Genomic DNA, 27,939 nt, shown 5'->3' with positions numbered 1-27,939 from the left:
TGGCGAAAAAAAAGTCAATTTTTTTGGCACGGCTCACATAAAGCCCAGATGTGACTTTCATTGAAAATTTTTCGGCAGAGGTGAAAAGCCGCGTGCAAGAAAGGCAACAAACCTGACTCAGTCAAACCAATTCTGTCAGGAGAAATGGGCTCAGATTCCAGCAGAGTACTGTCAGAAGCTTGCAGATGGTTATTCAAAATGTTTGATTCGAGTCACGCAGTTCAACGGAAATGCTGCTCAATACTCAGGAAATATGTATACGTTTGACGTTGAAGAAAATAAACGCCTGGCTTCTACTGTAGTTTTTTTTTTAAAGCGCAAAATGTGAATTCTAACACCCAGACTCTGACACAAGACCAGGGTTTTCCTACGTGTACAATTATCTGTGGCAAACCATCGCTTCATTAATCAGTTATCTATCGCTTATTTGAGTTCTGGTTGAGGGGGCAATAGCTTTAGCAGGGCCGCCCATACTTCCCTCTCCCAAGCCACTTCATCAAGCTTTTCCGGGAGGGATCTCGAAGCGTACCCAGACCAGCCGAGAGGTTTTCTCTCCAGCGTGTCCTGGGTTGTTCCCGGGGTCTCCTGGTGGGATGTGCCCAGAATGCCTCCCTGGTTGTCCAGGAGGAATCAGCATTAGATCCCCAAATAACGTCACCTGATTCCGCTCAATGTGGAGGAGCAGGGGCTTTCCTCTAAGGTTCTGCCGGGTAACAATGCTTCTGACCCTCTCTCTCAGGGAGTGCCTGGACACCCTGTAGAAGAAACTCATTATGGCTACTTGTATCAGAGATCTTGTTCTTTCAGTCACAGCCCACAGCTCATGACGATAGTGAGGACAGGAACGTAGATTAACCGGTAAAATAAGAGATTCACTTTGCGCCTTAGAATGACGATCAGCAACATCATCGGCCAAGTATGTCAATAACACACAAGGGTTTTGTCTCCGGTTGTTGGGAGCCAGCTTCATATGACATAAATGTTTAGTATGAAGGCAGACAGACAGTCAATTGACTGAGAATACTTTTGACACATCAGGACATTGTGCTAACTGTCACAGAGCAATCAGGGTTGCTCGTAATTTGGCAATGATGGAATTTTTTGCTGGGCTCCTTTACCACAGCAGACCGATACAAAGTCCGTATCACTCCATACGGTGCAGCAATCCGCATGTCGATCTCCCATTCCATTCTTCCCTTACTTGTAAGCAAGACACCAAGGTAAAAGCAAAGGTGGAAAAACAGTTTAGTGCAATGACTCCAAATCAGTCTGGCATTCATTAAATCTCTCACCATTTACAAGTGACGTTCTCCCCATGTGGAAAAAAATAATAGGCTAACCGATGACCTGAACAGCTTTTACCGCAGACTCAAAAAGGACAGTTTAACACCCCACACCCACCATGGTGAAGCACTGACCACTTCAACACCTTTGACTGTTGCATTGACCTTCCAGGAACAGGACCTGACATGCATCTTCACACAACAAAAGATTAACAAAGCGGCGGGCTCAGACTTTGTGTTTGCCTCAAAGTCTGCGCAAACCAACTTACTCCAGTCTTTACAAAAATCGTCATCAGGTCTAGCAAAAAGAAGATAAGCCTGGGAGTCCCCACTTCTTCCACACATACTGTACCCTCAGCACTGGAGCACCCCATGGTTGTGTTCTCTCCTCACTGCTCTTCTCTCTTTACACAAACGACTGCACCTCAGCCGCCAGCTGTCAAACTCCTGAAGTTTGCGAATGACATCAAAGTAATCAGGCTCATCAAAGACTGACGAGTCTGCGTATCTGCAGGAAGTGGAGTGACTGGAGCTTTGGTGTGGCCGATAACCTGGAGCTGAATGCACTGAAGATTGTAGAGATGATTGAGGACATCAGGAGGCATCCTTCACCACAGCTACCCCTCACACTGTCTAACTGTACTGTCAACCGTCGAGACCATTAAGTTCCTCGGAATTAGTCTCACAGGATCTGAAAGAAAATTAACATCAAGTCCATCCTCAAAAAGGCCCAGCAGAGGATGCACTTCCTGTGGTTCCTTAGGAAACATGGCCTTCCACGAGAGCTGCTAAGACAGTTTGACACACTGGTTATCAAATCAGAACTGTGTACCTCCATTAATGTTGCCACCAAAAATGGACAAACTCCCACTCCAACAGACAATACGAATCAGATTTAATAGCAGAGAATGTCACAGCACACAAAGACTTTGACTCCAGCCGTCAGTTCTGCCCTGGTACGACATTCATGTTGAGTACTGAGAACAACAAACTAACACGAATGAAGAACAAAAGACATTCAATGAATAGGAAACTTCCTGTATGAGTAACTGTATGAGTCACAGTTGTGCAAAGATGGAGTCTTTAAAGTGATGAATCGTGCAATAGTCTACAGTATATATTACTAATACTCATATAGACCAACATGATGTGAAGGTGTGTCCCAACCACGGCGCAAGGCAGAAAATAGTAGGTTCGCTGATCAAGAATTTAATTACTTAATTGCAAAACTCTTTGGATGCCTGCTAGGTGTGATTTGCATTCATTGGTAGCGCCTACCCGAGGAGGCCCCATAGTAGTGGTTAGAGCATTAGATTGGTAAACCAGGGTTCGTGAGTTCGTATCCCACTGGGGCCGCCACTCCTCGAGAGGGGTTGTGTCAGGAAGGGCATCCGGCGTAAAAACTGTAGCAAACAAATATGAGCGTTCATCTGAGATGACACGCTGTGGCGACCCCTAACGGGACAAGCTGAAAGAAACGTACTTACTAGCGCCTACCCAACAGTGATGCCAACAATCCGTTCACCGGATTTGACTGTCGGTTGCTGTTGGAGATTTGGTGGCTGCCCCAAATCAGACAGTGCTGGAGATACACAGTACTGATTCGATGACCGCTGTGTAGAGCCATTCCAGCAGCTGTTTTGACAGGCCATGCTTCCTCAGAAACTGCAGAACAACCTTTGGAGGGCTTTTTGAGGATGGTGTTAATGTTCGTCACCCACTTCAGGTCCTGTGAGACTGGAATTCCCAAGGTCGTGAAGAACTCGATGGTCAACAAGACAGTTGGACAGCCTGAGGGGCAGCTGTGGTGAAGGATACCTCCTGAAGTCCAGTCATTTCTACAGTCTCCAGATTGTTCAACACCAGGTTGTGTTTGGCATACTGAAGCTCCAGTCTCGCCACTTCCTGTTGATACGCAGACACACCACCATCTCGATGAGGCCAATGACTGGTGCCATTTGTGAATTTAAGGAGTTTAACAGCTGGGGGCCTTGAGGTGCAGTCGTTTGTGTAGAGCAAAAAGACCACAGGGGAGAGAACATAATCTGAGAATGTGCCCGAGTGTGTCCCAGCCTCACCTCGTGTGTGCTGCCCGTCAGGAAGTTGTAGATCCACTGGGAGATGGGAGGCGAGATGCTAAACTGGAGAAGCTTGGTGTTAACCACAGACCTGAAGTCCACAAACTGGATCCTCGCATTGGTTCCCTCGCTGTCGAAATGTTTAGGGTGAAATGCAGACCCATGTTGACGGCATCATCAGCAGACCTATTAACTTGAGAGGCAAACTGTAGTGGGTCCATCTGGGGACCTGTGACGCTCTTGAGGAGGTCCACCACAAGGTGTTCAAAGGACTTCATGACCAAAGATGTCCAATCAACAGGCCTTTAGCTATTAAGACCTGAGACTGTGGCTTTGTTGGGACCTGTATGATGGTGAAGCGTTTGAAGCAGGATGGTACGTCACCTGGGGAGCACGGGGAATTGCGCGATATGCGTGTTTATTTGTGGTATAGCTGTGGTCTCGAGTGTTATTTAATCTCGTCGGACATTTTACATGGTGCTTATATTTTGGGAATTCATTCAATTCAGTTCTGTTAAAATCTTTTTTTGAACAATGAGGGGTGATTCTGGGTCTTTTTTTCCTCAATCTCGTTTACCTGCTTGGCAAGGGTTAGCAGTGCTGCGTTCATGCTAACTTGGGGGGGGGAATGTAAACGCCCACGAAAATGAAAGAGGCGAATTCACACATTGAGTAAAACGGTTTACAGTTCAAGAACATCAACTCCAAAAGCAGGCTGCAGTGTATGTTGAGCTGTGTAACGTCTGCACCGTTTCTCATTGATATAGAAGGATATTCCACTGCTTTTCGATTTCCGGGCTAGCTCAGCAATACGGCCTGCCAGATAAAGATGAAAGCCAGGTAGTGTAACTGCTCTGCTTGGAATGCGTCCACAAAGTCAAGTCTCTTTGAAGCACAGGGCAGCACAACGTCCAAAGTCTATACAGGTCTTGATCAGAAGTTGAAGTTCATCCATTTTGTCTGCTAGGGACTATAGATTCATTCCAGTCTGTGTCTCCCCTCCTGCGGAGTTTTAATTCGCGTACTGGATCACACAAACAAACATAAAGGGTACCAAGGATCATGTACCGAAGGCAGCCACACTGGTAGGCGCTATCTTGATGACCACCCTCGGAAACTTGCATGCTACCCGAACTAGGACAAGAGGTCAGGATCCTATCAGACCTTCCACATCATGCCCACCAACTCTTCCAACTCCTTCCCTCTGGTAGGTCCTACCGAGCAACACAAACCAAAACTAGCAGACATTACAACAGCTTCTTCCCCCTCATAATTAAGTTATTTCAAATTAAACAGCTAAGTTAAAATTTGACTTCAGCATGCTGTCAATTTTTTGTCTTGAATTTGTCACAATCTGCCAGGCCAATTATTATTATAATTATTATAATAGATCATACATTACTCATACATGACTCATACACTCATTGTAATAGTCTTACTGTACCATCTACACGTTTGTTTTTGACCAATACTAGCCTCTCGCATCTGAGTACCATCTGCTGCACTTTCACAATCAACAGAGAAAATCTGAAATACTTGTACAATTGACATTGTCCCAGATTAGTCCACCATAACTCACTTTAAACTACATACTTTACTTGAGTCTTGATGCCCTTTGCGCAATGGTTCATTCCACTGGACTATTGCTCTATAAGGCACTGCTCTGAATGTTTGAGGTGTCTGCATCCTTTCCGCAATTATAAAAAAAAATTGATCCATCATTGCCAGATTACTAGTAGCCTTTAATGCTTCGTGAATGTTCTCACAAACTATTTGTTTCAATTGAACGTCTATCAGTTGTCGTCATGTATGTCGTACTAGAGCGGCTCCAACTACGGGAGACAAATTCCTTGTTTTAATATATTTGGCTAATTTAGAGGATTCTGATTCTGCTGTAACCAAACAGCAGGTTTGGGTGAAGTCAGGTGAAGAAAAAAAGTTTTCTCTCAATGTGTCTTTATTTAACTTTGCCACTTTCAAACAATGGTAATATTTCTTATTCTTAGTCAGATGCTCTTAGCCAGGGGTGCCCAAACATTTTTCCCCAAGATCTAATTTTCAACAAGCCCACCCTCCTGCAATGTACTTGGTTGAGGGTTCTTGATATTTTGTTTTGTATGTTTGTCTTTTAACTTGGTCCACCTCACCTACTCCTCTCTTACCTTTAAGTTTAGAAGACATAAATTGGAGATCAACTCTTCTTTCGGTGTTATGTCCACATACGCAGTGAAACTTTAGAAGGGGACAATTGGTCAAAAGAACAGAAAATTAACGCGATGTGATTGTGTTGGGCACACCTGAATCAAGCGATGGGATGGATACTAGGATGATGTCTTTTTTGTTGTTGTTATCATCACATGATCATGCGATCGACCAACACTACCTTCAGTTGATCATGATTGATGCACTGAGCGCCCCTGGTCTTAGACGTAGTTGTCAAACTCAAGGTCCAGAGGCCAGATCTGGACCGCCACATCATCTAATGAGGCCAGCAAAAACCAACCCAAAAAAAAAAATCAACTTTTTTTCGTGAAATACCAAAATGGAAAATTGCCTTGACCTAAAAATTGTCTTTATTTTATGAATATCAAACATTTCTTGTGACCAAAGGCCTTTTCAAAATAATAATTGAATGGTGGCACGTTGGAGCAACTGGTTAGCGTCTTTGCCTCACAGTTCTGAGCATCAGTTGATCCCGGGCCCACCTCTGTGGAGTTTGCATGTTTTCCCCGTGCCTCCGGAGGTTTTTCAGGGCACACCGGTTTCCACCCACATCCCAAAAACATGCATTAAATGAAGATTCTAAATAGCCCCTAGGTGGGCCCTGTGATTGCCTGGTGACTAATTTAGGGTGTACCCAGCCTCCTTTCCGATGATAGCTGGAATAGGCTCCAGCACTCCCACGGTCCTTGTGAGGATAAGTGGCTCAAGCTATTTACTGACTTGTGATTTAAAAACTCCTGTATCTTTTTATAGTGTATACATAATAAAAAAAAATTATACATCGATATGGATTCACTGTCATTGTGGCCCTCTGATGGAAACCATAACTACAATGTGGCCCGCAACAAAATTGAGTTTGACATTCCTCGTCTAAACTTATAAATGAACAGCCATTAACCTTATATATTGCTAGCTGCTAATTCACAAATGCTGACACATTTTGAAAATGCCTTGTTGTATGCACAGTGTCAATTTAAGAAATAACTTCTGTTAAAAAAAAAAAAATCAATCATTCTTTGTTGTCAGAGTTCAGATTTTCTCTTTTGGAATTATACTCTTTCACAAAGCAAAAATAGTTTCCCCAAATACTTGATTGTTATTCCGTAGGCTAATACTAAAATATTTGATAGCTGCAGCAGTTACATTCACCTGCCCTGTTATATTGTCATATCTTGTTGCTTAATTAAACCGGTTTCGGTCCTCTGGACTTTTCACAAATTTCAATCAGGTTTCCGAACTCATCACAGCACGGAATCTCCTCCGATCAAATATAAGGTTGAATACTGACTCAGGAAAGGTGTCAATTTTGGTCTTGTTGGACCTCAGCACGACTTTTGATATGGTAGATCAAAGTATACTGCTAAACGGGTTGGAAACGTGGGTAGGACTAAATGGAACGGTCCTCAAATGGATTAGGTCCTACCTGGAGGAAAGGAGCTACTTTGTGACCATTGGAGGTGCTCGGTCTTAGTGAATGGGAATGACCTATGGGGTCCCTCAAGGGTCAGTTCTGTTACTGGTCTATAAATCACTAAAGGATTTAGGTCCTGAATACATGAAAGAAATGCTTACGGAATACAAACCCTGTGGAGCGCTGATATGGACTGACTCAGGTCAAATACTGGAGCGTAGAATCCAAAGCAAACATGGTGAAGCAGCATTTAGCTATTACACTGCACAGAAATTGAATAAGTTGCCAACAGAGGTGAGGTCAGCCCCAAGTGTGAATGTTTTTAAATGCAGGTTGAAAACTCTTCTTTCTCATGCTTTTTAGAATATATCCACTTTTTGATCATATTACTTGCATTGTATGCGGTTTTTTATGTCATTTATATTTTTTAATGCCGTTTTAAATGTTTTATCTCTTTGTTTTCAAATGGCTTTAATCATGTAAAGCACAATGCGTTACCTCATGTATGAAATGCGCTATACAAATAAATTAGCTTTACTTTGCTGTGTGTTTAGTCTGGGGAAAAATAATGCTCAGCAAATTTATAAAGTTGCTTCTCAGATGAAAAAAATCATGAGCAGAACTACGCTTCAAAAAAAAAAAAAATATTTCTAGCCATGTACCATATCAGTTGTTGTCAATGTTTAACATTTTATGGTCCCCAAAATAATTTTATACCTTAAGTCTAACTTAACAGAATTAGAACTAGTGACTTTTTTTCTTTTCATTTCTTGAAAGAAATTGTCCATTCCGAATGAGGTTAGGAAAACCATTGAAGAATTCTGTCGACTAAAGCTTATTAACCTACTCCCTTTACCTCTTCCTTTTTGCATCTTTCCAAACTACAGTGTGAGCAGCAGCCCACTGAGGAGGACGATGATGAAGTAATTCAGCAGGATGTAGGTGCGGTGATTATGGGAGGAGGTGAGGAGGGGGAGGAGGATGAAGGAATACAGCATGAGGTAGAGGCAGTAATTGTGGAAGGAAGTGAAGAGGTCGAGGAGATGGGAGGTGTGGTAATGCAGGAAGATGGCTGTCCTGCTGTGATCGTGGAGGAGGTAACCAGTGCCCAAGTGGAGGAGTGTTACTCTGCACAGGTTCTGGTCTATGATGACGGCACTTACCTGATGCAGGATGTGGCTGAGGAGCAGGAGGTTGTCACAGAAATAGCCGAGACTGGTGAGACAATATAATATTGCATAATAATCGTTTATATTCAATTTTATTGGAAATTGTGAGCTGAATAATGCACTGCAGGTAAAATATATATTTTTGAACATTTTAATTGTTTTCCTCTGTAATAGATTTTCAAGTGGAATTAAACTGGCACCACTACTCTAATCATAGTATTCTATTGGATATTGCATTTGTGGAATAGAATCCTATGAATTCACCATTTTTTATGCAACGTTTGGTAAGATCACAATCAACCAAAATTAACATTACGTCTGGCATTTGCATTGTCAGTGTCACGTGACTAACCCCAATAAACTGGTAGCAGACCCCCGTAAATGCTGCCATAACTAGGATAAATACGGTTGATAACATGATGGTTTGAACAAAAAAAAAATTTTCTTGTAAAAAAAACAAAAACTCGTCTTTTAATGCTGCGTGCTTGGACTATATGTGACAAAGCAGCTTGTGACTTCATTGCCTCATTTGCAAGCCTATTCCTGACATTATGCACAACGGGTTTAGTGTGTGTGAGTTAACTTGGAACAAACTTGTACCTTAATTAGGTATGCCAATATTGTATTGCAAATACATATTTCTTTTTTTGTATAAGTTGTAGACTGTCTCAGTGATATTAAAGTTGGTTTGATGTTTTAAAACCTTTGTGATATTCTAGAAAAAAAAATGAAATCAGGATTAGGACAAATACTTTTTCACAGCACTGTATATATATCACATATATATGGTAAAAGGATGTTAATTAAGAAAATTACAGATCGGAACGTTTTTGCCAAGTACAGGATGTCAAAAAGACTATCTCCAGTCAGTCTGCAGGATACTCAATAATTTCATGGTGCATTTCTACATTTTATTTTTTTGGGATGCAAATAACACCAATTCAGTGTAGTGGCATGTAGAGTCCCCTCAAAAATTATTAGTATTGCAAACTCAATTCCTTTTTGTTGTAAACTGAAGACATTGGGTTTCAGATCAAAAGACAACAATGAGTTCAGAAATCTAGTTTTTAATTCATTGTGTTTGCATCTAGATGTGTTGAACAAACTCAAACTGGGGCACTCGCCTCAATGGGGGTGTGGCATTATGACTGTGGGGCCGTGGGTCTAACACACTTTGCATTGAGTTACAGTGTGACTAAATGGAAAATAATTCTTACACCAAGCAGATGGAGCTAATTGTACTACCGGGCAACTTAACACCACCAAAAGTGAGCTGTTTAAAAAAAAAAAAAAGGGGAAATATATATATATATATATATATATATATATATTATATATATATATATATTATATATATATATATGGGAACAAACTTAACTAATACCATAAACAACCTTGTCAGTGACATTAAACACAAAGCAGATGACGAGTGAGCAAGTAAGCCATTTTGTTCTGCAGATTGATGAAGCGACTGACACTAACAAAGATTGTTTGTTGATAACGTACATCAGATTAATTGATAATGACGCCCTGAAGGAGGTTTTGCTTTTTTGCAAACTTGGAACCGACAGCAACTGCGGACGATTTTTTTAAAATTGCAGGAAAATGGATACTTGAAAAAGGCTGAGCTGAACTAGAAGGACTGTGTGGGCGCCTGCACAGATGGGGCTCAGGTAATTGCCGTGAAACGAGAAGGGCTGCAAGCGCTTGTCAAGCACGTTTCTCCCGATGCGCAGTGGACTCAGTGGGTTATCCATAGAGAAGCGCTTGCGTCCAAACAGCTGGAGCGCAGAACTGAGTTATGTAATGACAGGCATTATTGCCACAATTACATGAAAATAAGACCCATCCAAGCATGGATTTTTTTTTTTTTTTTTTTTACGCATTTTGAGCTATGATCACACAGTAGGTTTGGTCCACAATGAGTCTCTGTGGCTGTCATGGGGTAGAGTTTTTTTTTTACCCTGGGTGTTTGAACTGCTGGATGAGATTTGAGTATTCCTGGGGGAAGAGGATAATGCTCTCACCCACAGGTTTAGAGACAACACCATTGTCATGAAACTTAAATCCCTCAGCGACATCTTAGTGCTTGTTTTTGGCTTTGGGTGTCACCTGTAAAAAGTACATTTATGTGTTAAGCAAATAGGAAGACCAGAATGCTGGCTATGAGAGGAAAAGCAACCAATTTTGAATCTCTGAGAGAAGAGGAAAAATCAATCAGAGCTCTTGCACAAACAGCCAATACAATAATTTGAAATGTTCAGAAAGAGAGAAACTACACATTTACTGAGCAACAGACAAAACAGGTCAGCCAAGGGTATCAACAGTAGTTGACAATAGAATCATTTTGAAAGCTATGAAGAAACACCAGAAGACAGCAGTCATTGACGTCTTTGTCAACCACCACAGGGCAGGGTTGTAGGTACAGTAATCCCTTATTTTTCACAGTTAATGGAGACCAGAACATCCCGGGAAATGTGAAAAACCGTAAAGACCCCCCCCCCCCCACACACACACAAACTCACACACGGTGAGGGTAAGCCTCATAGAGGCTTTAAATTCACTCACCTGCAGCATTGTCACATGGTGATTGTAAACACAGTCCTTGAAGATGTACATGCAGGTATCTTCTTCCAAAAAAGGCCTGTTTCTTCCATGTTAAAAACTTGCGCCTGCTATCCTTTACTGATGAGGTTAGGAAACTCTTCCTCCACGTAACGATGAGCAGGATCATACAGAGGCACATCTCTGAGGCTGTATTTTTAACATTTTTTTCAAACCAACCTTTGCTGGGAAAAAGCCTCATCCTAGAGGGGGCGAATCACAATGCACGGTCCAACAAGGAGAAAACTGCCCTGTCTGTAGCCTCCCGCTGGATGCCAAAAAGGATAAAAGTGGTCCCAAATAGGACCCCATTCCTACTGCTGGATCCCTAAAAGAGTAACTGCACTTTTCAGTCATAACGAGTCACCATCTCTCGGGCGCTACGGAGGATGCTTTTGCTGGGCCACAATGCTACGGTGGTATTGTAACTCCATAATCAATAAATGTTATCGCTTAAAATTAACTTCGACCAAAGTCTGTCGAAAGGTGTATGGAGAATGTAAATGGTTTCCTTGTGATCCAAAACAAAATCTCATCTGTGAAGCTAATTGCTGGAGGACGGCATCTTTCTATACAATTGTAAAGATGTTTTTTTAAACTGGAATAACCACATAACTGGTAATGTTATTGTCCTGTGACTGTTTTCTGTGTTTTGTCTCAAAAGTATTCTCTATCAATTGACTGTTGTCGTGCTAGATTTGGTCAAACTACCAGAGACAAATTCATTTTTTTTTTTTTTTTAAAACACACTTGCCAAATAAAGATTCTTGTGGACTGAGATGATGGTAGTGGCTTTGAGGCAGGTCGGAATGATGGCTTGACTCAGTAAGGTGTTAAATATGTCTGTGAGGACATCTGTGAGTTCATCTGCAGAATCTCACAGGACACCACCAGAAATGTCATCCTGTCTCGAGGCCTTCCTTGGGTTAGTCCTTCTGAGTGCTCTCCGCACGCTGTCTGGAGACAGCAGCAGCACCCAGTCATTGGGAGGCAGAGGATCTTCTGGTTTGGGTAGTGTTGTCTTCCTCAATGTTAACAAAGAAGTCATTAAGCTGATCCAGCACCGATGAGGAGTAGTCGCAGCTCGGTGGTGGTGGTGGGGAGTACAGGGATGAGAATTTTCCGCGGATTGTCAGAATTCCGAGTTTTTCCAGCTGAAATTGTCGTTTTTGTGAAACGTGTGAATTCGTTGAGAAAATCTGGGTGCGGGGGGGTACGGCTTGACGCGGGGGAGGCTGTGATCAAGAGCGTCCGCCAGCATCTATTGGCAACGCTCATCGTGAAATTAGTCACAGGTGGGATCGCGGAAAACGGCATTGCTATCTGTTCACGGCATTGCTATGTTTGCATTAAAATTGTTTATAATATTGACAACATTCTGATTTCCGGCACCATTTTGGGGATATTTCGGCAGTATTTTCACTCTGATGTTAACATTTAATAGAGAAGCATTCTGTTTACTACGGCATAGTTATCACTTATAGACATAGGTACGCATATGTTATCTAGTGATCTGCATGTTTTTCAGTATGGCGAAAGTTTTAGAGCGAAAAGATGAAGATCGTGCCAAGGAAATTGATAAAAACCACGGGATAAAAAAAACGTTTCAGATGGGCATAGCTTGAAAAAAGTGTAACCGTGCAGGTGGAAAAAACTGTATCAATATGTCTAACCAAACATACAAAAGTGGACATTCCCGACAAAGTGCTGTCTACTCTGTGTTCCGATAGGAGCAAAAAATATCCAGGAGCATATCCAAACCAGGAAACACAAAGGTAAGTTGGACGTAAATTTTTCAAATATTATATAATTGACAGCTGTATCTGTAGCACTGGCCCTGTATATCACGCATTTTATCGCTCACTTTTATATTTCATGATCTCTCTCTCATATAAACAAATTAGTTGTGTACTTATTTCTGAAGTATAACTTATAAGTGCAGTAGCCTATTTGATATATCACTGTCTGCATTTTTATGTCTGAAGTTTGGCAAAATTATTTTGGTTGTTTGGACTCATATTTTAAGTTTTCAAAATATTATGATTGCCTTGTATTTACAGTGTTAGAAGTAACCAGCGGTCACCATTTAACAGTGTGTTTTGTTAAAAAAAAAAAAAAAAAAAGTGACCAAAGGGGGGCGCACCCCCTTTTGGACCCACCCGTATCCCCCACCCCTGAAGGAAGGCAGATTATTTTCATTTTTTTTCCAAATTGGTCATTCTCATCCCTGGGAGTACTTCCTCTTCCTGAAGTACTGCCTCTTAGGTTCTCTGATGCCACATGATAGGTTGGCCCTAGCTGTCCTCTCCTCAGACTCACTTCGTCCTCAGCTCTGAAGGGAGCTTTCCTGGCCTTCAGGAGCCTGTGGACTTCCCCTGTCAACCATGGCTTTCGATTGGTGCCGATGGAGATGGTTCTGGAGACCGTAACATTGTCCATGTGGTCTGTGATGTCGTGTTAGGCGATTGACTGTTTTAACATGTTTAAGATAACAGATGCTCATCCAGGATGAGGAAGGCATCAGGGTGTGATGTCTGCTGCTCACTGATCATCCCGTGGAGTTTGTACAGTGGCTTGCTCCTTTTGTTGGTTGAGCTGGGAGGGATGTCAATGACTGCCAGCAGAACAGCAGTAAATTCCCTCAGCAGGTAAAAAGGCTGGCACCTGACAATCATCAACTCCTGCAGCGGTGAACATTGTTTACAAACCACTGCAACGTTGCAGCACCCAGGCATTGCTGATTTAAACACACAGTACCCCGCCGCTAGTCTTCCCTCCCTTCACAAGTGTTTTTTCTTTAGCTCTTTCTGTTAGCCAGCCTAGCTCAATGGCGCTGGTCTGGGACGCTATTGTTGAGCCCTGTTTCCACAAAAGCAAAGGTACAGACAGCACTCACTCACGCTTTTTGTTGATATCCAGTGTAAACTGATATAGTCCATTTAGTTGTTCAGCGGGTGTACGTTGGCCAGGGTGATTGAAGGGAGAGCTGGCCGGTATGGGCGAGCTGCTATAATCTCGCTTGGACACCTCCACGCTTGTCTCTCTTCCTCTTCCTTCTATTCCGCCCTTGGTGCTTCCACTGTGGGCTGGGTGTAGGATTCGGGGTCAGGGATTGCACTTGTTTCTGGAGCAGACCGGAGTCGCGTAGCACTTCCGCAATCGCTGGATTTATGTCCAAAAATAACAACCTGGGAATGTCAAGGAGAAACGCTTTGGAGTACGTGTGTTATGGGTTGTCAGTGTGCGACAGAAACACTCAGTTCCCATACAGAAAAAACATGAAACTCCATTTTGTACGAAGAGAGAAGAGCCGCACTGCCATCTTGTTTGGGAAAAAAAAAAAAACACTTCTGGGTATTTCTCTGCAAGGGAACACTGGAGCTGGAACCATAGGGTTCTTGTTCACCTCTCTGACCAAGGCCCTTCTTCACTGGTTACTCAGCTTGGTCTGACGGCCAGATCTAGTAAGGGTCCTCGTGGTTCCAATCTTGTTCCATTTCTGAATAATCAAGACCACAGGGTTTTTTGGGACCTTGAATGGTGCTTGAAAGTTTTTAGTGTCCTTCCCCAGATTTCTGCTTTGAAGCAATCCGGTCTTGGAGGTCTGCAGAAAATTCCTTAGACTTAATTGCTTGGTTTCTGCTTTTATATGCACTGCCAACTGAGATCTTTGATAGACACTTGTTTGGCATTTGAAATGTTCAATTAACAGAATTTAGCACAAGTGGACTCTAATTTTGGAAGCATCTCAAGAATAATCACTGGAGGTCAGAGGCATCTGAGCAAATGTTTGAGTCAGACCATGCATGCTCAGTCATTGCAAAGTATGTGGATACTTATGTACTTAGTTTATTAAGTTTTAATGTTTAATTTTTTTAAGTAAATGTACACGTCAGAGAATGTTTAGACTTTTTTTTTAATCTATACTGACATAAACTTTAGAATAAGACTAACATAAAAATTTGGAAAACGTGATTGGGTGTGAATACTTTCTTGTAGCACTGCGATTGTACCCCTTCATTTTTGCATAAACTGTATATCTTCAGAAATGGAATGGAAAATTTAATGTAGCAAACTTATATCAGGATCTTTAATCAGAGATCCAAAGTAATTTAAGAAAGGAATTTTTTTCAGCTTGAACATGTAATAGTGCACAGGGTAAGACAATTCACTCTTAAATCCCTTTATAATTAAATACTTCATTCTACCCGTGATTTATCAAGCGGCCCAGTATAAGATGTAGTAATGCAGCCCAACAGCATGATTGTTCCATCATGCTTGACTCTTGGCAGGCTGTTCTTATCCTTAAAGGCTTCATTGCACACAGTCATTGCTTCACTGCCAGGAAAACCAAGGAGTGGCTCAGTACGAAGCATATCAAGGTTCTGGCGTGGCCACGCCAGTCTCCAGACCTACACCCAATAGAAAATATTTTGAGGGAGCTGAAACTCCGTGTTTCTCAGCAACAGCCCAGAAAGCTGTCTGATCTAGAGAAGATCTGTGTGGAGGAGTGGGCCAAAATCTGTCCTGCAGTGTGTGCAAACCTACAGGAAATGTTTGACCTCTGTGATTACAAACAATGGCTACTGTACCAAATATTAACATTGGTTCTCTCCGGTGGTCAAATACTTATACGCAGTTGTATCACACAAATAAATTGTTAAAAAAATCATTCATTGTGATTTCTGGATTGTTCTTTTTAGATTATTTCTCACAGTGAACATCCACCTACGATGAAAATTTCAGACGCCTCCATGATTTTTAAGTAGGAGAACTTGCAGTATAGCAGGGTGTTCAAATACTTATTTTCTTCACTCTCCATAGTGGTAAAAAAGGTATACATTTTGATATGATATTCGATGTCGTATGTTACACATTCACTTTTATTACGGTAATGTACGCCCCCAACCTGAACTCTATGACTTCCTCAGGGAGCTTGCATTTTATGATCGTTGGCATAGAATGTTTGTTGCTACTGCACCAAAGATCAGAAACAACTTTACATGAGTTTGTTTTAACTTAAGGCAAGACAAAAAATGTCGACTCTAGCAGCTGCTTTTAAAAGAAACGTGTCATCACTCGTGCCAATGACGCCTCCGACCCGGAGGTCGCGCCACAGTCCGAAACAACAATAGCTTGCCGCAATGGGTTCAGGTGGGTATAAAAACAACGTGAGCTCAAACTACGGAATATGAGCATCAGGCACATAAAAAAAAAAAAAAAAAAAAACTGGTGCGGGCACACAATTGAAATTGTCTTTTTTTTTTTTTTAATTTGCCCATTACCCTTGTTTCTACATAGTTTTAGCTCACGTTTTGATAGCTGTAGGCGTCAGGTGGGCGAGAGGTTGTTCTGCGGAACCAAAAATCTGGGGATTCCCCACAAACGCCATGGATGGCACAGAGGATGACATGCTGTAGGATTAAAATAGGATCATTGTTCATGAATGCAGGAGGCACCAGAACTGAAACAAGTCACCATAGGTAGCTATGATGGATATTTTTCAGATTAGAGATGAGTCAGATGTTGCTTTTGAAGTCTTGAGCCATGTAGAGGATAAACCGCACTATGCACAAATATTTAATGCAAAAAATATTTAAGTCAGTGTTCAATATTTAAGACTATGTGTTATCAACAGTGTTGATAAAATGTAATGATATCGCATTTGTTTTAATTGGTTGATTCTGTTCTGACAGTTACAGGGACCAGGACAAGCGTGTCCTGTGGCCTGTCCCGAGATTATATTACGGCTACATCAGCACATGCACAGTGATTATTATTAATGATTTTTGTACAGACATTTTTTTGAAAAACAATACGAGTACAAACCTTACAAAATATAAATAAAGATAATTCCCAATATATTGAGTATATGGGTAGCAGCAAATTGGTGGTTAGGGTTATTATAGTGTATAGGGCATTTTTTGTTTTTTTTTATGGATCATTCCCTGGGAATTTTAAAAGTCAAGTGTCATCCCTATAAACATTCCAAAATAGATACTTTAATGAAAAATACATATAACATTATTCACTTTAATGTCTATACGAAAAAATATCAGTGGAGAACGCGTCATATATGTGCAGAGTTGCGCAAGTCTCATTTGACACCAAGTGACGTCACACTGGGACATTCGCTATTGAAAACACCTGTGCCACCTCCTACGGGAGACGGAACATGCCCCTTCTGACATGGAAGTTCTTTTCAAAGAAGAGAACATCTCACAACAGTGACGTGACCTATCATTTCGAGCCATATTTAGATGATATGCGGCTCACGGCCAAACCACATGCAGCCAAACCACCTCCCCGCCCGATCCACCTGCGCGCGGCGGTGATGAAAACAACGCTGTCCGCGAGTGACGATGACGCCGCGGCCACACTGCCTCCCTATCCGATCCACCTCCGCGGGCCAAGATGAGCCATCCCGGCGGCGGCGCATCCGCCAATCACGGCTTCAGCCGGGGTGGCACATCGACACATTTAGCACCACTGATTTACGGAATATGCCCCCCCCCAGTATTTTTTTTTTTTAGTCGTTGTATACGCACCTACCTGTAATTTGGAACCCACGAAGCTCTCGTCCTTTGCACCTGTGCAATCCATTTTTCACGACAAACCAGGTCTTTTGGAAAGGTATGAAGAGTGAATCCATCCTCCCGAGTGCTCGAGCAACATCCAGCAATACAACAAGCCACCATTTTGGCTAACGCAAAGAAACAACGAGCTACCTTCCAGCAGGTATAACTACTATAAACAGACGAGACCCCTTGAGTGCGCTACTGCCCTCTGCCACTTCCTGCTTCTTCTCGTAAACAAATCCCTCAAGACGATTTTCATGTCGGGAGTTACAAAAAGCCATATATGTCAAAATCATGTTTTGGAGGAAGGAGAAGGAGAAGAAAAAAGGAGAAGAGCAGAAGTGACGAAGGCCAACATGGAAGAACAAAAAATTCCTACACAGATGACTGCTTTCATGAAGAATTCATGCTCCCACCTTATATGTCACCAATTGATTGATGCATAGAACTTGCTAGTGTCATCTGGCATAATACCCAGGTTGCCAAAAAGGAGGGAAGACACCTTCATGTGGTGTTCCTGGCGTGAACAAGCCCTTTTTATTTAGTCCCTTATAATCTTCTGTTGACAGTGCTCGACTATTTCAACGTCCTTGCAGCGTTCACAAACCTGATTGGAGCCTACTTCAAGGATGTCCAGCTCTGTGTTAAAACACCAGAGTACACCAACCGCATGGCAGCACCTGGAAGTGCCATGCCATCTCCCTGCTGCTATTCACCCCGGCCGTGGAGGTCATCATCTGGGGCGTTCGTTGGGTGGTTGGTGCACAACAAATAATACCTGGTGTGAGGCTGCCTCATCAGAGCCAACATGGATGACTTAACCACACTTACCTCAACCAAGGCCTGGACTGCACAATTATTAAATAAGCTCCAGGAAAACATCAAGCTGGCTCGCATTAAGATCAAGCCAAGTCTAGAAGCATCTTCATCGTCAAGGGAAATTGTCAAAACACCATTTTCACACTGTTGAGTAACCAATTCCAATGGTCTCCCAGAAGCCTGTGAAAAGCTTAGGCCTGTGGTATCATGCCTCTATAAAGGACAAAGAGCAAGTAGAGCAGCTCACAAAGGAGGAGACCAGTGGGCTGGGAATCTTCGACAGAACCCTGCTTTCTGGGAAGTTGAAGTTCTGGTGCTTGCAGTTCGGGTTACTTCCTTGACTCCTTTGGCCACTAATCCTCTATGAGTAATCCCGCTCTCAAAGGTGGAAAAGCTGGAGAGACTGGTCCGCTTGTTTGTGAAGAAGGAGCTCGGCCTTCCGAGGTGCCTTAGCTGCATTGGGCTCTACGGCAAAGGGATGTTACACCTGCCCATTTCCAGCCAAGTAGAGGAGTACAAGTAAATAAATATGCGACTGGATTCCAGTAAACTGCTTGGACTCCGGACTGCAATTGGACTCCACTGGCTACAATTGAACAGGCAAAGGCAGCACTCAGGCAGAAGGACATGGTTGGCTGAGTGCAGGAGGGGAAGAGTGGGCTTGGGGCCAGCAGACCAATATGGAGCAAAGCCACTACTGCTGAGAGGTGCAATGTGGTGGTCCAGGAGGTACAAAGGGAAGAGGAAGAAAAAAGGTGTGCCAAAGCTATGTCACAGCCCAAGCAAAGGTAGTGGTTGGCCTGGGAAGGAGTGGAGGCAAGAAAGATCACCTGAAAACAGCAGTGGGAGATGGAGGCATTCAGAGCAAGCTTGACCATCATAGATGTATATGACATCTTTCCTTCTCCCACAAACCTAAACAGGTGGTATACCGAAGACCCTAAGTGCCTGTTATGCCCAAGTCCCGCAACACTGAATGCCATCCTGGTTGAATGCAAGACCAGCCTTAGACAAGCCTGTTAAACCTGGCAGCACAACCAATTGCTGAAGTGTCTTGCTGGTGTTCTGGTGAACTAGTGGTTGAGAGTGAATGGCTTTCCACCCTTGTCAGCCAAATGGCAGCCAAGGCTGTTTGTTTAAGGGGGGGGGGGGGTCAAACCAGCCACACTAGGAAGCCACCAGACAGTGGACATCTGGGCAGTGCATAAGACTGGAAGGTGTTCGCAGACCTGGACAAGAAGCTCTGCTTTCCAGGTAAAATTGCAGCGACCACCCGATGACTTGATACTGTGCTTCAGTCTTCATCATCAAGCTCACAGGGCCCTGGAGGGGGCAGTCGAGGAGTCGTACGAGTGGAAGAGGCTGAGGTATCCAGGACCTGCGGCCAAAGTGCAGCAGTAAGGCTGGAGAGCAGAGGTACGCCAGTGTAAGTAGGCTGCAGAGTGTTTACAGCCTTCTGAACATCCAGAGAGATGGGAGTCCGAGGGGAGGCCCACTGACAGGCAGTCAGAGATCTCTCCAAGGCGGTGGAAAAGGCCAGGCTGTGGCTGTGGAAAAAGAGAAAAGACCCCTCTTGGGCCTTCAAGAGAATTGATGGCACCTCAGGGCTGAACTTGGGACACTGGGATTCAATGCAGAACCCTCTCGAGAGTGTTATGGACTATATCAGCAAAACACTTGATGACGGAAAGAAGCCCACTAGATAACCCGTAGGGTGCCATTACTGAATTGAACATCCCACAGAGCCTCATTGGAGCCTAAAGTATGCTTGAATTCATCTTTGGTAGAGAACAGCACACAATGTACTGCACATTGAAGAATCGTGCATGTTGGTACAAAAGTTTGATAAATGCTAATTTAACTTTACCTGTAAAGATTGTGCATTTTACAATGATCATGAAATTTCACCTCAAAGTTAAATAACCTTAACTTTGAGTAGTATATACAGTCTTCCCCCATTATTCACTGGGGTTACGTTCATTACCAAAATCTGCATTAATACACACTTGTTACACTGTAAGCATGCATGCCAGCACGTGTTTTAGCGTGAATGAAAGCTATCATATAATGAGCGTTCATCCAAAGAATCCCATAATGGATCGATCATGGCCTGGGTGAACAACGCCCGCCCCCGGCACCATCACCCTACATCGAATTTCGCTGGAAATTTAGCTATTGTGGGTCGAACACAAAGAAGAGCACAGACCCTTCAACACAGTGTAGGGACTTTGAATGTTGGGACTATGAAAGGAAAAGCTTATTTTACATCTTGCACGACTATAAATACAAATGTCTCTTGTTCTTTGTTTTTGTTGCTTCGTTGTTCTTGTTCTGTATGTCGTACCAGGGCAGCACCGACTGCCGGAGAAAAATTCCTTGTTTTTACACAATTGGCCAGTAAAGCTGATTCTGATGATGATTAAAAAAAAAAAAAAAAAAAGAGGTTGATATATTGTGAATCCAAGAGAACAGATGGAAAGGTAGTAAGGCTAGAGGTTGGGCAGGGTTTAAGTTATTTTACTATGTAAAAGATAGGAAGGTCATCAAACTGTTAGCATCTTAAACAGGAGGCTCTTGGCCAGCCCGATCGTAATTCAATAAATCCTGCTGAATTTGGACCGAATGTTGTCTGGCGACGACTTCAGTGTACTAAAATCACCATCTGTGCAATCTTAGTACCCAAATTGGAGCCGTATCGTTCATGTTGAAGCTGCTCAGCCTAGGTTAGCCTAGACTAGACCCCTAACAACAAAACGTGTCTTTTTTTCTAATATTTACTGAGGAGGAAAACATCAAACTCTAATATCTTCACGTCCTGCAAAACCTACCTATCGTATACAACGAGGATCGTGAGTACTCATAAGAAGTTGGGCAAGTAGCAATGTCAAATTAGCTTGCTAACAACGAGACGCCTTTGTGATCAATTCGTGGATGTTGAAGAGACATCGAACGTAAGCAACTTCATAACTTGTACGACGTGGGCTGTGAGGACTTATAGGAAATTTAATGAGTCTTGTCTTAGTACATCTGAGTACTAAAATTGGTGCCGTATCGTTTGTGTTGAAGCTGCTCAACCAAAGCTAGCCTAGTGCGCTAACATTACCTACTAGAGTACACGAGGACCAATCCTCGAACGAGGGATCAAGCTTCAACTACTAGAGTAAGGGCCATTGTGGTTTGAAACCCTTCCATCGACATATCCTTTATATTTTAACACAGGTAGTATGTGATTTGTGTACCTTATATGCTGACTTCATGTGATTGCTCTCATTTGATCTCAAGTTTAACATAGGTTAGGTAGTATGTGAATTGGGTATCTTATGTGCTGACTTTGATTGTTTCCTCTTTTTGACTATCTGCAGCCTGTTGGGCAGAACAATATTGTGCTATCTGTCGGCCAGTCCAAGCCCGGATAAATGCAGAGGGTTGTGCCAGGAAGGGTATCCGGCGTAAAACTGTGCCAAACGTATATCAGCATTCATCATACGAATCCCATAATGGCTAGGTCGTGGCCCAGGCTTCCTATGCCCGCCCCCGGAAATGTTAATCTGCAAGGTGTAGGTAGAAATTAAGATAATCCACGTCGAAGACAAAAAAAAGAGGAGGAAAGCAGCTTCGTCTGCAGAAGAAGAGGAAAGCGCAGACCATACAGCTGTGTGTAGGGACTTTGAATGTTAGGACATTGACAGGAAAAGAAGAAGACCATTACAAAAGTCAAGTCAACTTGAGATAAAAGTATGGATGTGGTTTTCCTGGTCTGCTTGACACACACCTGTAGGTTAATAGTTGTGTAACTCTTAAAAGTCAAACCTGAAAGCAACTAAAGTGTGAATACAATTACACAGGCAGATCACAGTCATCAATTTTTCTGTTGCATTTTCTCCTCTGACTGAAATTATATTTTTTCATGAATGCCATTTTTGTGAATTCTTTCCATACAAATTGTGGATTTTTATTTTTAGAATATCCCATGTACCCAACATTTCTTTATGATCCTTAAGTGAACTACCATCTAAACAGTCATCTAGTGTTAGTATTAAAGCAGCCCTTTGAAGGGAAAAAATGCTTTTTAATACGACCCATTTATTATGGCGTTCTAATCATATTGTTTTAATGCCCTTTGTATGTGTGCTTACACAATTCCATCTCTTTCAGTGGAAATGTCGAGTCACGACATGGCGTGTTTTGATAAAACTTTTGAAGCAGCTGAAGCTCTTCTGCATATGGAGTCTCCTGGAGGGTTGCATGACCGCCACACGGGTAACTGTACTTGCTTTATCTTAAATGTCTACATGTATTGTGATTCCCTCCATAATACACTGACTGGGTCTTGTCTTGATTATTTTTGTAAAGATGATCCAGAAGTACCTAGAACATCCAAAACATCCAATCATCCATTTTATCTGCCACTTCTCCTCACTGGGTTCACGGGTGTGATGTTGCCTGTGTTTGGCAGGAAGCAGTGTACACTCTGATCTGGTTACCAGCCAATCTTCAGGTGCATGCAAATTATGAACTAGTTTTGAAAAGAGAATCAGAATCAGCTTTAGTGGCCAAGTATGTAATAACACACAAGGAATTTGTCTCCGACAGTCGGTGCTGCCCTACTACAACATTTACAGTGCCTTGTGAAAGTATTCGGCCCCCTTGAACTTTGCCACTGTATGTTGAGTACTGAGAAGACGAACAAACAAAAACGAAGAACAGTAGACATTCCATTAGTAGAGACCTGTTTCTTCTAAGAGTCACAGTTGTGCAAAGATCCAGAGTCTTCTAGCATTTAGAGCAGTTAGTGCGTCAAGGCCCCACATTATGTTAAGCTAGTGGCGCTACCCATTCACGGTTCACCAATTTTGACCAGTGCAATGACAATTGTGCAAAGAGTGCTGTTTAAAGTGACAAATCGTGCGAGTCTGCACTTTGTGTTAGTTGTACAGATTGGACCAGCAGGATGTGAGGGTGTGTCTCAACAACGGCGTAAGGCAGAAAATAGTAGGTTTGCTTCCTCCGAAGCATCCTTTGCTGGGGTTTTTTGAGGGTGGATTTGATGTTTGTCTCCCACTTCAGGTCCTGTGAGACTATAATTCCCAAGAACTTGAAGGTCTTGACAGTTGACACAAGACAGTTGTGGTGAAGGGTGCCTCCTGAAGTCCACAATCATTTGCGCAATCTTAAAAGTGTTCAATGCCAGGTTGTGTTGGCCACACTAAAGCTCCAGTCCCGCCACTTCTTGTCGATACGCAAACTCGTCGCCGTCTTTGATGAGGCAGATGACTGGCGTGTCATCTACCAGTTTCAGAAGTTTGACAACCAGGTGCTTTGAGGTGCAGTTGTTTGTGTAGAGCGAGAAGAGCAGAGGGGAAAGGACACAACCTTGGGGTGCTGCAGTGCTGACCGTGTGCGTGAATGAGGTGGTGTTCCCCAGCCTCACGTGCTGTGTTCTGGCCATCAGGATGCTCTAGATCCACTGGTAGATAGCAGGCGAGATGCTGAGCTGGAAAAGCTTGGGGGAGAGTTCAGGGATGATGACGTTAAACACAGATGAAATCCACAAACAGGATCCATGCATGCGTTCCCTCGCTGTCAACATGAAGTGCACACCTGTTGACAGCATCATCCACAGACCTGTTAGCTCGAGAGGCAAACTGCAGTCAGTCCAGCTGGTGACCTGTGATGTCATTGAGGTGGTCCAGCACAAGGCGTTCAAAGGACTAAATCACCACAAATGTCAAGGCAATAGGCCTGTCGTCATTAGGAACTATGACTGCTGCTTTTTGGGGTAGCGGTACTTCACACAGCTCTTGAGACCTGTTGAGGAACTTTGTGAAGACTGGAGCAAGTTGGTCTGTACAGATTTGATGCATGATAGGGCCACGAGGTGTGGGCCCGCGCCATGTTTATCTTTCGTTGTTTGAAGCGCTGCCTCACGTCCCATTCAAGGAAGTTTAATGGTGGAGCGGAGATGTTGAAATTGTTGAAGTGGATGGTGGTGCGACCTGGTGGGTGTTGTTAGGTCCAAAGCACGGACTTCTCACTCAATGTGGACCCAGAGGCTCCGGCACCAGGATAGAATGATTGAGACAGAGGCAGAGTTATTTTTTACCAAACTGCAGTTTGGGGAGAGCTTAGAAGAGAAGAACATATCCTCCACACCCGCACGTAAGACTCTCTCTGAGCCCCTCCAAAACCACACATTTTATTGAGCTTCACACATAGGGTGGGGGAGAGCAGGTTTCTCAAGACAAGTAAAGTTGTTATACAGAGACAGTTAATCTTCTCAAGGCCGGTGTCCTCTGATTAGACAGTTCTTCCTATTATAAAAACCCACAAGAATGCAGCTATCGTAAATTTGCAGTCACCTTGAGCTCTTAAACTTCTCATAGACAAACAGCACACACACGCATCCCTGCACAGCAACAGAGTCATTAAAAGAGATTTATGACACATGAGGTGATGCATTTCACAGGCCTCTGTGAAATGTGTAAGCTTATCTTACATTTCCCCCCTGTTGTGGATTTTTGGAACATCAATTGAGCTCAGTCCTATAACAGGTTTTAGAGCACAACATCATAATAATGCACTACATAGGTACCCAGTCAGGGGGAGGCGAAAACCCTCTTAATAGGGAAAAATTCCTCCCCTGCCCTCCGCTTGGAGCGACAGCCTCATGGCCTGACTGAGAAGGGAATCAAATAAAAAATGGCAGAGAACACAGTAAACCTAAATAAAGAGGGAAAGAAAGTGGAGGACAGAGGTTACTAGCACATGTCCTCACCGGTGGGGTTTGGTTCTCAGTACCGCACCCGTAGACAGTAGGAAATCAGTCAGTATTTATACCGGGTCGTCACCATAGTCCGGGTCAGGGAAAAGATCAGGAAGTGCACATCATCCTTCTGCTGCAGCTGATGATACTGAACCTGAACCACGCCTATCACCGCTCGTTCCACACACCGACGAGCCAGTGGTACGACGCACATACAGAAACAGCAGAACGTGATCAGTATGACAAGTATTGGGAGCAGAGCTTTGAGCAACACAGAGGTAGATTGATGTGGAGGGCGTGGGCTCGGCCTCCATGGTGTGTGGTTGACACTGGCATATGCGCACACACATAGCAGTTAGTCATGTTCTTCTCACGTGCTGTGAAGTTACTGTACCTCCACCATGAGTTCTGTTGGAACATGTGAGTTGGGTCGTCAGGTTCGTGGAGAGCCCTCCTCTCCAGGGCCGTCAGGGCCATGGTAGTCTCGTCATGCGATGCTTCGGGGCCTTCCCCACTAAACCAGATCAGTGTCCCTACACTGATCAGGAGGACGGTTGCTACAGCTGCAACTGTAACTCTCACACTGGAACCCATAGTAGCTGCTTTAAGTGACAGGATGGACCTTTTTGGTGTGGGACTGGTGAATCCACGTCTCTCTCTCCGCGATTTTGACAGCTGTGGGTGTGGTCAGGAGCACTGTGAATGGGCCTTCCCACCTCGGGCTGGACCAGCACTTCCTCTTGATGACCTTTATCAGCACCTGGTCTCCTGGAGTCAGCGATTCCTGTGTGGAAGGGAGAGAAGGACCTGGCAGATCATTTGCTCTTTTCACGCTGTCATTTTGGAAAAGTCTAAGCAGCCAGTCTGTCATGGGGTCAAGTTCCCCTTTTCCCTCCTGTACTCCTTGACGCTTCCCATAATGGAAGATGAAAAGGTCTTTCTTTTACTGCTTCAAAAGGTGTGATGCCTGTTACTGTTGGAACTATTCTCATGTATGTTTTGACTAAGGGCAAACACTCTGGCCATGGTTTCCCTGTTTCTTCCATGGTCTTTTTGAGTCTAAGTTTGATAGTGCCATTAGGTTTCTCCACTCGTCCTGCACTCTGTGGATGATAAGCACAGTGATGTTTTAGGCTGATCCCTAGATGTTGGGCCATTTCTCCAATAATTTGGTTAACAAAATGTGACCCATTGTCACTCCAAATAACTCTTGGAATACCGTGATCTGGGATGATGTTTTTACATATAGCTTTTGCTATTGTCAGTGCATCTGGCTTTTTTGCTGGGAAGATTTCTACCCATTTTGAGAATGAGTCCACTATTACTAAGCAGTATTTGTGTGGACCGGATCTGTTCAGTTCTATGAAATCCATGTGGATGATTTCAAATGGGTAAGACCCTTGTGGGCACTTCCCTCTTGTAGGTCTGACATTTCCCTGAGCATTGTGTTTGCAGCATGTGAGGCACGATCTGCAAAAATTTTTAAAATAGGTAATGAGGCTTTTGGTACAGTAAGAAGTTATTTTCTACTATCCCCACCATCCCCCCTGTTGAGACATGGCTTGGCCCATGACTCAATTTAGCCACTGCTTGAAAAAGACTCCGAGGGAGGCAGGGTTTGTCCAAAACTCTGTAAATGCCAAGGCCGTCCATTTTTGCTCCTGCTGCAGTCCACTGTTGCTTTTCATTCGGCGGGGCATTGTCCTGCATGTCCTTCAGAACTTGGAGAGGGATGATGTCTTGCTTCTGCGAAGGATGTGTCGTTCGTTCACACTTATCTTCATCTGTGCTGTCTGCTTCTTCTTGAACATGGGTGTGGCTGGTTCCCATCACTGCTTGTTTTGCTGCTTGGTCAGCTTGAGCATTCCCTTGGGAGACTGGATCTGTGGCTTTCGTGTGGGCTTTGCACTTACAGACAGCAATTCTCCTTGGGAGTAGAACTACTTGGAGTAAGGCTTTGAGCAGGTCAGCATGCTGGACTGGTTTTCCACTTGATGTTTGCATGCCTCTCCTGGCCCATTGTGCAGCAAAGACGTGGAGCGTTGAATAGGCATATTGGCTGTCCGTATATATCGTGACCTCTTGACCTTGGAAGAGTTTGCATGCTTCTGTGAGTGCCACGATTTCTGCTGCCTGCGCTGACCAGTTGCCAGGGAGCTTTCCCGCTTTGAGTATTGCCTCTTCTGTTACCACTGCATAGCCTGTATTGTTCTTTCCATTAGGTGTCTTGGATGAGGACCCATCAACATAGACGACGTGACCTACTCCCAATGGAGTGTCTCTGAGATCTGGGCGTGGCTTGCAGCAGACTTCAGTTTTGTCTGTGCAGCTGTGCGGGTCTCCATCTTCTGGAGTTGGCAACAGGGTTGCAGGGTTGAGAGTGTTGCATCGCTGTATGGTCAGATGTGGTTGTGAGAGTAATGTAGCAGTAATGCTGAAGTGTCTAGCTGGTGACAGAAATGACATCTTGGACTGAGTGAGCAGGATGTCCACCGCGTGGCTGACTTTCAAAGTGAGTGGATGAAACAGGACTATTTCCGCTGAAGCTTGTACTGCCATTGCTGCTGCACAAACTGCTTGAACACATGGTGGCAGTGCAGAAGCGGAGGGGTCTAGTCTCTTGGAATAGAATCCCACAGGGCGTGTTTTCCCACCATGATCTTGTAGCAGCACGGAGGTCATGAATCCTTCTCTGCAGTCTGCGGTTTGGATAAATGGTTTGTCATAGTTCGGGAGGGCTAACACCCCGGAACTGGTGATGTGCTGTTTGAGTTCACTGAAAGCTTCTTCTGCTTGTGGTGTCCACGTTATTGGAGCTTTGAGTTCCATCTCGTGAGCATAGATGAGGTCCTGAAGTGGTTGAGTCATTGATGCATAGTTTGGAATCCAACTTCGACAGTAATTGGTCAAACCGAGGAATATCATCATTTGTCTCTTTGTGGTTGGTTTTGGAGCCTCTTGAACTGTTCTTCGTCTGTCATCCGTGAGTCTCTTGCCATGCTTAGAAAGTC

At 43.6% G+C, this 27,939-nt stretch overlaps 1 protein-coding gene across 11 annotated transcripts in view; it reads left to right on the top strand.

Moving 5' to 3' along the window:
• Window positions 1-27,939, top strand: part of LOC133509078 (ETS-related transcription factor Elf-2-like) — an 82,719-nt gene that overhangs the window by 30,134 nt on the left and 24,646 nt on the right. For 8 of the 11 annotated variants that reach the window (XM_061835760.1, XM_061835757.1, XM_061835755.1 and 5 more), the window contains 3 exons: window positions 7,883-8,213; window positions 12,499-12,543; window positions 22,321-22,425. In XM_061835760.1, coding sequence (XP_061691744.1) covers window positions 7,883-8,213; window positions 12,499-12,543; window positions 22,321-22,425 — 481 coding nt within the window. The remainder of the gene's footprint in view (window positions 1-7,882; window positions 8,214-12,498; window positions 12,544-22,320; window positions 22,426-27,939) is intronic. The other 3 variants (XM_061835761.1, XM_061835756.1, XM_061835759.1) reach the window with 2 other exon arrangements.

Source organism: Syngnathoides biaculeatus, chromosome 11 (genome assembly GCF_019802595.1).
Source record: "Syngnathoides biaculeatus isolate LvHL_M chromosome 11, ASM1980259v1, whole genome shotgun sequence".
In the NCBI taxonomy this organism is placed as follows: domain Eukaryota; kingdom Metazoa; phylum Chordata; class Actinopteri; order Syngnathiformes; family Syngnathidae; genus Syngnathoides; species Syngnathoides biaculeatus.
This window is presented reverse-complemented; position numbering and strand designations above follow the sequence as displayed.